The sequence below is a fragment of the Triticum urartu genome, chromosome 1 (genome assembly GCF_003073215.2).
Source record: "Triticum urartu cultivar G1812 chromosome 1, Tu2.1, whole genome shotgun sequence".
In the NCBI taxonomy this organism is placed as follows: Eukaryota; Viridiplantae; Streptophyta; class Magnoliopsida; order Poales; family Poaceae; genus Triticum; species Triticum urartu.
In genome coordinates this window covers 163,470,606-163,480,851 of record NC_053022.1, presented here as the reverse complement: position 1 = coordinate 163,480,851, position 10,246 = coordinate 163,470,606, and the positions used below count along the sequence as shown (strand labels likewise).

The following is a 10,246-nucleotide window of genomic DNA, read 5'->3' as shown; positions in this document are numbered from 1 at the left end:
TGTCTCTCATCACACAGTAATCAAGACCAATAATAATCTACACATGATCTTAATTTTTACATGCACTTAACTCACTGGTTGAATAATTAAAGAGAAAAGAGATGGTGACTTGCACCTTCTCAATGCATTTTTTACTTGACTCTACAATTTGTCCTAAAATATCTAGATGTACACTCTTCATCGAACGAAGGGAGTATATGTGATAACATGCAACATTTTATTTATTAGGCTATAGACTCATCTTACCTTATATGTGTGATGTTACTAATATGTTACCACTTTTTATATGTGTGATGCTACTCATATGTTACCACTTTTTTTTGTCTTTGCTTGCCAGATCATCTATTTTATAGACATGTGTGACATTACTATCATGTTACTTCCATTGTAGGTAGTCTAAAACAAACGAGCAAAACAATGAGGCATAATATTATCTCGTATCTGTATTGGTTGCGGCGACTTCTTACAGTAAAACCAAACTTTTAAAGAATGCACTATCCGTATGTTTATGAACCTTGAAGCTTCCAGCGAAGCCGCAAGCCTGCAAGCAAAACTGACAAGTGGAAACGCATACACAAGTAATCGTGACAGACGCATGTCACGGACGGCTATCATCTTGCTATAGTAATGATCAACTCAACTGCCGGGGCAGCTCCTCCTGGTACTCATTGACATTGGCCAGTCAGTACTGCTGCATGGGGGAGTTGAGCCCCTCCTGCATGGCCATGGGGTGCGGCGCGTTGTGCCGCTTGGACAAGGACGTCATGGCCAGCGACTCCCTGAAGGACGCCCGCCGCTCAAGGCGCTTCACGGTGAACCGCGTGTAGGCGACGCGGAGGTAGGGCGCGGCGGCCTCCTTGACCTTGAGGACGAAGAAGAAGGTGATGCGGTAGGCGAGGAGGAGGATGAAGATCATGGCTAGGTCTAGCCACTTGGAGTAGCTGATGCTCAGCCCCATCATGTTGGTGATGATGAACTCGCCGGTCAACTTCTCGCCTCCCGGCGTCATCGGCTCGAACTCCAGCCCGAGCAGGTCGTTCTTGTATGCACCCTGCATGCCAAGGCAGTGATTTCAGTTTCAGATGCAAGCTAGCTAGTACGATTTTACTTGCATAATCCATTGCAGCTGACCGATCAAAAGCTGTACCTTCAAACCCCAAGAGCCGTAGACAATGTAGGACACTGGGTATTTCCAGAAAATCTTGGGAAGTTCCGGAAGGAGCCGGAAGAATCCAGACGTCAGCATCATGATCCCCTGCAAAATGCAAGCATCGATCCTGTCAGACACCAGAATGCACGTGCCAAGTGATGAAATACATATATAGAAGAAGAAAATATTGGTTGCAGAATTACAATGACGCCGGCGCCAAGGATGAGCCCCATGAGGAAGTTGGGCACAAGGGCGGAGATGATCATCATGAGGCTCTCGATGACGGAGACGCCACCATAGAGGTTGAGGGCGAAGAAGGCGAAGTAGCTGAATCCTGGCCGGAACTTGACCATCCAGTATGTGATGGAGGCGCTGGCCCAGGACATGGTCAACAGGAAGGGCATGGACGAGAGGAAGTTGGAGATGATGTAGGCGGCGACGCCGTAGTGGCCGTTCTGCCGCTCGAGGGAGAAGACCTTCATCTCCTCGATGAAGGAGGGGAAGCCGCCGATGGACATGAACGTCATGAAGCCGGAGACGAAGCCGCCGCACGAGGCGCGCGCCTGGATCGCGGTGTAGCCGTTGCCGACGTCGTAGTAGATGGTGCCGAGGCAGATGGCCATCAGGACGTAGATGATGATGCGCAGCCTGTAGTAGCCGAAGTCACGGTACATGTTGATGTAGGAGCGCTTGGTCAGCGTGCGCAGCTGCTTGCACCAGGTCGCTTGGCTGCCCTTCACTGCCTCCTCCATCACACCCTCCTGCAAATCCAATGCAACAACATCAAAATTTAGAAGAAGAAAAAAAAACTCAGATCGAAGGAAATTTCAGAAAGATGCTTGGAATTTGGGAGTGGCTTACTATTTTGCTTATCTCGTGTATCGTGTTCCTAACCATCATGGCGTAGTCTGAGATCCGGTACTTATCCACGAGCCGCTCTCTGATCTCCGTAGTCGAGTACTTCAACAGGGGATCAAGATCTGCCTCCTTCAAATCAAACAAAAATGCATTTACCCCGATCAGAAAACATGTACCAAACGTCACCATGCTGCTCATACTGCATTAAAAAGGAAAACCAGTCCTAAATTTGCTCATACTGCTCGGAGCTTCATGGATCCTTTCAGGGCCGTGGCGACATCGTCGAAGTCCGAATTAACGCACCGGAGGAAGTGGTCGGATGGGTTCCTCCGGCTTGGGCAGGGGAATCCGGTTTCTGCAAAGAACTGACAAAAAACAAAAGCAACCGTGTTTTTGAGCGCAAGTTCTCGTACAAAACACATGCAAGCGCTTCGTGTGACCTTACATGTAGTACTGTAGTAGTAGTACCTGTGGTGCAAGCTTGGCGTCCCCGAAGTAGACGCTCTCGCCGCTGGAGAGGAGGCAGAGATCGTCGAAGAGTGCGAACACCTCGCTGCTGGGCTGGTGCACCGACGAGACAATGGTGCGTCCACCATCGATGGCGAGTGTGCGGAGCGTCTCGATGACGGAGAAGGCGGAGGCGCTGTCAAGGCCGCTGGTGGGCTCGTCGAGGAAGAGGAGGCGCGGCCGGGTGAGGATCTCCAGCGCGATACACAGCCGCTTCTTCTCGCCGCCGCTGATGCCCCGGAGGTGCCACGTGCCGATGGGCCGCTCAGCGCACTCCCGGAGGCCCATCTCGTCCAGCGTGTCGTCGACCACCCGGCGCACCTCAGCCTTTGACATGCTCGACGGCAGCCGCAGCTGCGCCGAGTAGGTGACCGTCTCCCGGACGGTCAGCGTGCCCAGCAGAACGTTCTCCTGTGTCACGTACGCCTGTAGACCGAGGTACACACCACCGACGTCAAACACTTGAGAGCTCACTATATCTTGGTTCCTGGTATCGGAGTTATTAAGACAAATTTGGTAGCTCGTATTTTCAGTACAACATTCAAGGGTATTTCGGATTCAGCTGGATCCTCCTTTTATGTTAATATATTGTGTAATCTTATCCCCATCCAGTGATAATTCGTACTACTTCCATATGGATCCTGCTTTATGTCGTGAAATTGATTGTATGTACTGCCCCGCAAAGGAAGGAATTAAATTGTACTGAGTTAAACTAGAATAACTAATTTCACAACTATACGCCACACATAATCGTTCTTGAAATTGCTACTATCCAGTACCCACTACCCACACCTGCCGTGTAGCATCAGAATTTCAGTATTGATTAGTTCTTTTAATCATTTGGTTTATGTTCTGACACTGATTGGTCTTAAACACTCAACAACTACTTAAACTGCAGCTAGTCATATTTACCACACGGCCATGTTCCTTATATACGCAAAACAACTATTGAAAATTTTGGTAAGACTAGGAGGTCATCTTTCTGGCAAGAGGGTGCTGCAAAAAGGAGGTATCATCTCGTAATGTGGGACCCGAGGTTTGGGCATGAAAAACTAGCCTAAACTAAATAATAGCTTAATGTGCAAATGGTTTTGTTGTTTGGAAGCTGAATCTGAACCCTGGCAACTTTTTGTGAGAGCTAAATACCCGAGTGGAACTGAAATCTTGGGAGTTCGGCATAGGGCACATGAGTTTTGGGTTGTTTAACACATACTTACTTTTTATATTTTCAGGAGCATATGACTAGATAAATTTTACAAGTTTGGCATGGTTAAGGATTTTACCGGAATCTGAAATTTGCACTTCCTTTTTCCTGGAAGAGAAGCATTCCATTTACAATTTGCAGCCTTACACAAATCAAAATTTTACACAAGAGGAGAGTGTCTATTCCACATTAATTATTTTCATTGACTAATACCATTAGTGTGTGGCATGCATGTCAAACTGAAAGCGATTGATAACTGCAGTTTGTAATATGACATACTGAAAGGGATTGACAACTGCATTTTGTAATACAATGCATCCTCCTATTTAACATGAAACAAGAATCGGTTGGGCTTTTAATGGCAGTGTCATTCTCGTAGTACATGTTCCGTGGCAACAGTCTGACAAAGTACCTTGAGACACTCAGCTGAAATGGACTTAGGCTATTTTTGGCACTGTTCAGTGGCATTTCAAAAGCATGCTTATTATTATTTCTACCTTAGAATGTGATAGCTTGTTGAGATAAGATCTATTTTAGATCATTATTAGATGTCAACTCTGAACTGCCCAAGATACTTTCCTAAGCAGTATAGTGCCTCAAGTTCCATAGAAATTAAAGTAGAGTCGTCAAAAGGAATCATATCTAAAAACTGAATTCAGATGGGAAATTAACCACCAGAAGACTAATTATGGAGTATGAACCGGCACATGAAGGGCTTGATGTGTTCCAAAGCCTAGCTACCAACTAAGGCTTGCATTCGGTACCATCCATATGATCCATCAGAATTAGAGGGGATCAAAAGAGCCATTCCGTGGAAGACGGGTTTTTAGCCGGTGTTAGTTTTTACGGAAAGGAAAGAATGCCCCCAGCCTCCGCATCGATCGATGCCTGCCGCAATGGATACATAGACGTCAGATAACAAAGTCAGCGATCGGATTGTCTCGGTATGAGCTTAACGGTAACTACAACTACTGTTATGCATGCTGCTCTTAGCCAATACAGTCTGAAATCAGTCTGAACTTAACTTGACCCCTGATTATCCAACCTTTCAGCTGGGGTAATAAAGGTGCTTATGGTCACTTTGTGCATAGGGAGTACTCCTACTCAACATGGTGACTGACAAATTCGTCAGACAAACGTTTTGAAGAAATTAAAGAAATCGTAAGCATGGTACTGAAGCTTCATTTTGTTGACACGACGTCTTGATCAAGAAAATGGGAATGAAGCGCATGATAAGTTTTGTTGCAGGAAATAGCTCACTGTTAAGAGTATAATTAGGCTTGTACTATAATTTTCACACTCACCACCGCGCCAAAGTCGAGCCGCCTCTTCTTGCCGTTGAGCAGCACCTTGCCGGTCTGGAGCACATTCCTCGCCAGCCTCCCTGCAACGAACGCAGAAATTATTAATTTTCTACTATTACAACAACAAAAAGAAATCCGAAAGGAGAGGGTAAACCCGCTGGAACAAACGTTCCAGAACTGGATCCAGAGGAGTATGTAGATTGGGATGCATACCAGAGAGGGAGTCGAGGAGGGTGGACTTGCCGGAGCCGGAGGGCCCCATGATGGCGACGATCCTGCCGGGCACGGCGTAGCCGTACAGCCCTTGCAAGAGCTTCTTGGTCGGCCGGCCGCCGGACCCGGGCAGCACGGCCGTCAGGTTCTCCCATGTCAAGCTCGCCCCTCCCGTCTCAGCGTACCGCGCCGCCGGCGACAGCGCCCCCGCCCACGCCGTCCCGTTCCCCTCCCCCATTTCCTCTCCGCTACCACCTAGTCGGTTTTCCCTCTCTTCAACTCCGAGATGGATGCAAGCACATGCCCGCGACTCCTCTCCTCCAGCGCAGCCGAGCAAGGCAGGCAGCTTAGCTTAGCTACCCAGGCAACCCCCCACAATTAATGCTGAGAGAGAGAGGGAGAGAGAGAGAGAGTGAGAAACAGAGGCATTGCTCGGCTGGAATTTATGCTGCCGCGTTCTCTCGATGTTGGACCTCGTTTTCTCCACGGCGCTTCACTTCATTTTCAATTTACGGTTGGGGAGGTGACGAGAGAGAGAGGCATGGATGGGGCTGTGAGCAGCAGCGGCCTAGCCCTAGCCGCCTAGCAGATCACGCATTCATGGCGGTGGGGGTTGCGAAGCAGGTGGTAGTAACTGTGGCTAATTAAAGTCGGCCTGGGATCGACGGGTGCACGCCACCACAACACCGCCGCTCCTTGGCTCTGTCATGTCCTCGTTAATCAATGGAATTAGCTGGGGCGGGTTGGGTTATTAATCGGGTATTAATCCGACAGGGGTGCCATGAAAGAGCCAACGACGTGAAAGAGCCAAGGAGCGGCACTGCTGTAGGGCTTGTTCTTTGCACGAAACCCTCTAGTTTTTCTCTCTATCAAATCAAGGCCTTTGCCTCTTTGGTGTAGTACAGTCACAGTTTGAGCGCATCGCAAAAAAACAAAAAAACAGTTTCAGCGAACGACAAGAAATTCCCCTCCCGCTCCTCCGGATCTAAAGGCCTTTTTTAGGAATTTATACGATAGAATTTTAAAAAGAAAAATGGAAAAGATCATGCCCGGACGTCCGTTTTCAAGGAATTTGGTCCGAATGCTTTAATCACCGTCCGTTTGCGCTGCATGAATCTTGACACTCGTTTTGTTAACACGTCATCTCCTAAGTTCATTCGTTCCGACGGGTGGTTCGCCCAAACCTTTTTTTCTTTAACTCGACCAAAAAGTGTCTGCACTCTCATACCAACCAGATCCCCTTCTTGTACTCTCATACCAACCAAATCCCCTTCCAGTCTCATTTCTATCGGCCCCAACCATATCCTCTACCCGATGGCGGGGCTCAAGGAGGATGATGAGTCATCAGCGAGAGCTGCTTGCTCACGGGGAAAACGGTCACGGCAACCTTGGGGGGGGGGGGGGGAGGCGGAGGTGCTGCTCGCAGGGAGCAGCGGCGGCGACGACTACCCCTCCAGCAGAGCTGTTCAACGTCGCAGCAGGGCCTACCACGGCTCTGACACGTTGCATACGTGGGGGCCTACCATGGTGCCGTGATTTCCTTTGGCACGTCGACAAGGTGGACTTCTACGTCTGCGCTGGAGCCTATCTCGGCGCCATCTTCGGCAGAGTCGAGATGGGGCAGGTGGTGGTCGTACCCATCTCGGTGTTGCGGGTGCTGCTCTTCATGGCGCGGCCAAGGACCGCGGTTATGGGCAACGGGCCGGACACGACCATCTACCAGCAGATGGACCAATACACGATGGTGGGAACTGTGTCCGACATGCTCGTACTGTGCATGGACTCGCCCATCTACTTCGCCAACTCCGGCAACATGCGCGAGAGGATCACCCTGGTGGATTGACGACGACGACGAACAGACCATCTCCAAGGGTGAGACCGGCATGCATACGTCGTCCTTGATATCAGTGCTAAGTTACAACAACTTGGTCTGAATTTTTGCCCACACCTAAGTATCTCAAGCAGAGCATGTCTAAAACTTGTTCTTTCTAGATGCAACGGTTGGCAGCGTCGACGCCAGTGGCACGAGCATGTTGGACGAGCTCAAGAAGATCATGAACAGGAGGGCATCCAGGTAAGAACGGAGTTATGAGATCATCACTACTACCGTTACACCCACAACCTTTGCTGATACATACACTGGAACTATTACTAGAGCTCACACACGCCAATTAAATTACCAGGTACTTTCGTTTCTTGGTAACGACTCTAATGTTCATGAAAATATAATATTTTCTTAATTGGATACATTTGTTTTTCTTACAAATGAAGCGCTCAGCATGGACAAGAAGGGTGGACATTGGAGCATGACAAGCATGGAAAGGATGGTGCATGCAAAGGGAACAAGAACAGAGTTTTTAGTGGAATTTTCAGCACTTTGGAGCCACCATGATGACATACAAGGACATGAACGAAATATACAACATGACCTTTTATAAATTTCGTCCATAGCTTAATATAGGTGCCGCGCCACCTTATTTTTGGTGGCCAGGCCCATGTAATTTCGAAATACACTTAATAGGAAGTTTTTAGAGTCCGTATTAATATGAAAAAAGACTTAGGACATAATTTAGTCCCACCTTGTCAAGGGAGGACGAAATTCCCCTCCGTCTCCCTATAAATACGACCATTAGTTTTGGAAAAGCGATGGAGAGGCTAGATGGCATTGAGAAGACAATTAACACTAAGTTGGAGGCTAAGTTCAATGAAGTGCTCGCGTGTCTACCACAACCACTGGTTGCACCTTTCGCACCTCTGCAACAACAAGAATAACATCGCTTTCTTGATCAAGTAGGACGAGCAAAGCATGTTCCCATTGCCCAACACCAACGTTCTAGTGCCACTTCTACTGTTGATGACGCTTTTGCGTCTCCTGCTGCTACTTCTGCGTCTCCTACTGCTACTATCGAGGAGTACAACGAATACAAGGGTGATTACGAGGATTAGGTTGCTCCAAATCAGAATTACGTGCAACCACCAGCAACACCAAGTCGTCCACATGCCTACAATCACAACGGTAGGGCTGCACCACCCCCTCAGGTACGAGATAATGAGCAAGTCCCTAAACTGAAATTGAATATTCCGCCATTTGTGGGTAGATACATTCCTGATGTATATATTACTGGTTTTGCGAAGAGGATGGGTCAGCAGTCCCCCGCACCTTTGGATCTATAAATAAGCATTTTGTTCTAAAGCTGAAAGGACGGGTCTACAAAAAAGGTGGCATTGGGCCGTTCGCCTTCTAAAAAGGTGCAAGACAGTCAAAGTTGGCCCTTGCCCCAAGGTAAGCATTAAACTCCGATGGACCCACCGTGATCTAATGATGTCCTTGGACTCTGGATTGTTGAAACATGCCAGGTACAAGTGCGGAATTAGCATGACCGCGCTGGGCGGCAAGCCTCTAATGTTAATCCGGATTCTGGATAGTATACAGAAAAAGAACACAACTCCGGATGGTACAAGGAAGGGTGAAGAACTCACCTCGCAAGCCGGCGATTTGAAGACGCCAGAAGACAATCCCCGACATTTCAGGCTAGTTCAGGGGCTACTGAGGGAGTCCTGGATTAAGGGGTCCCCGGGCCGTTGGCCCATTGCTTATGGGCCGGACTGGTGGTGTGCCCTCCAAGTCGAGATTTAGCATGATAGAGCGCAGATCCGTAACTGGATAGGAGATCTTCGGAGTCGTGGTGTGCCCTCCAAGTCAAGTTTTAGCATGATCTTTCCTTTATTGTAACCGATCGCATGTAACCTAACCCTACTGGTGTGTATATAAACCAAGGGGTTTTAGTCTTTAGGGCTAGAGCTACATCCATCACTGAAGGAAATATGCCCTAGAGGAAATAATAAAGTTGTTATTTCATATTTCCTTATTCATGATAAAGGTTTATTATTCATGCTAGAATTGTATTGATCAGAAACTTAAATACATGTGTGAATGCATAAACAAATACCGTGTCCCTAGTAAGCCTCTACTTTACTAGCTTGTTAATCAAAGATGGTTAAGGTTTCCTAACCATAGACATGTGTTGTCATTTGATAACGGGATCACATCATTAGGAGAATGATGTGATGGACAAGGCCCATCTGTTATCTTAGCATATTGATCATTTAGTTTATAGATATTGCTTTCCTCATGTCAAATACATATTCATTCGACTATGAGATTATGCAACTCCCGGATATCGGAGGAATACCTTGTGTGCTATCAAACATCACAATGTAACTGGGTGATCATAACGATGCTCTATAGGTATCTCTGAAGGTGCTTGTTGAGTTGGCATATATTGAGATTAGGATTTGTCACTCCGAGTATTGGAGAGGTATCTCTGGGCCCTCTCGGTAATGCACATCATAAGCTTGCAAGAAAATGACTAAGGAGTTAGTAACAAGGTGATGTATTACGGAACGAGTAAAGAGACTTGCCGATAACGAGATTGAACTAGCTATGAAGATACCGACGATCAAATCTCAGGCAAGTAACATACCGACGGACAAAGGGAATTATGTATGTTGCCATAATGGTTCGACCGATAAAGATCTTTGTAGAATATGAAGGAGCCAATATGGGCATCCAGGTTCTGTTGGGGAACGTAGTAATTTCAAAAAAATTCCTACGCACACGCAAGATCATGGTGATGCATAGCAACGAGAGGGGAGAGTGTTGTCTACGTACCCTCGTAGACCGTTCGCGGAAGCGTTATATCAACGCGGTTGATGTAGTTGTACATCTTCACGTCCGACCGATCCAAGTATCGAAAGCACGACACCTCCGAGTTCTGCACACGTTCGGCTCGGTGACGTCCTCGCCTTCTCGATCCAGCAAGAGGGGTGAAGTAGTAGATGAGTTCCGGCAGCACGACAGCGTGGTGACAGTGTTGGTGAAGAACAATCTCCGCAGGGCTTCACCTAAGCACTACGAAAACTATGACGGAGGATAAACTAGAGGGGACGGGGTTGCCGGCACACGGCTTGGTGTTTCTTGATGTGTCTTTGGTGCTAGCCCTACCCCTC

At 47.7% G+C, this 10,246-nt stretch overlaps 1 protein-coding gene across 1 annotated transcript; it reads right to left on the bottom strand.

Moving 5' to 3' along the window:
• Positions 1–418: 418 nt before the first annotated feature.
• LOC125552812 (ABC transporter G family member 12-like) lies at positions 419–5,863 on the bottom strand. Its single transcript, XM_048716501.1, has 8 exons — positions 5,237–5,863; positions 5,024–5,103; positions 2,477–2,941; positions 2,248–2,373; positions 2,012–2,137; positions 1,354–1,911; positions 1,148–1,255; positions 419–1,051 (listed from the first exon to the last, which is right to left on the bottom strand). Exons 1-8 carry the CDS (start codon positions 5,472–5,474, stop codon positions 683–685), a joined length of 2,070 nt encoding a protein of 689 aa, XP_048572458.1. The 5' UTR covers positions 5,475–5,863; the 3' UTR covers positions 419–682.
• Positions 5,864–10,246: the final 4,383 nt, after the last annotated feature.

What these genes read in the sequence shown, in the direction of transcription:
- LOC125552812 (XM_048716501.1), bottom strand. Translation starts at nt 5,474, where the DNA reads ATGGGGGAGGGGAACGGGACGGCGTGGGCGGGGGCGCTGTCGCCGGCG. An exon ending in CCTCCTCGACTCCCTCTCTG is followed by an intron (nt 5,104 to 5,236) that starts GTATGCATCCCA and finishes CGTTCGTTGCAG; the next exon opens with GGAGGCTGGCGAGGAATGTG. An exon ending in ACGGCTCTTGGGGTTTGAAG is followed by an intron (nt 1,052 to 1,147) that starts GTACAGCTTTTG and finishes CTTGGCATGCAG; the next exon opens with GGTGCATACAAGAACGACCT.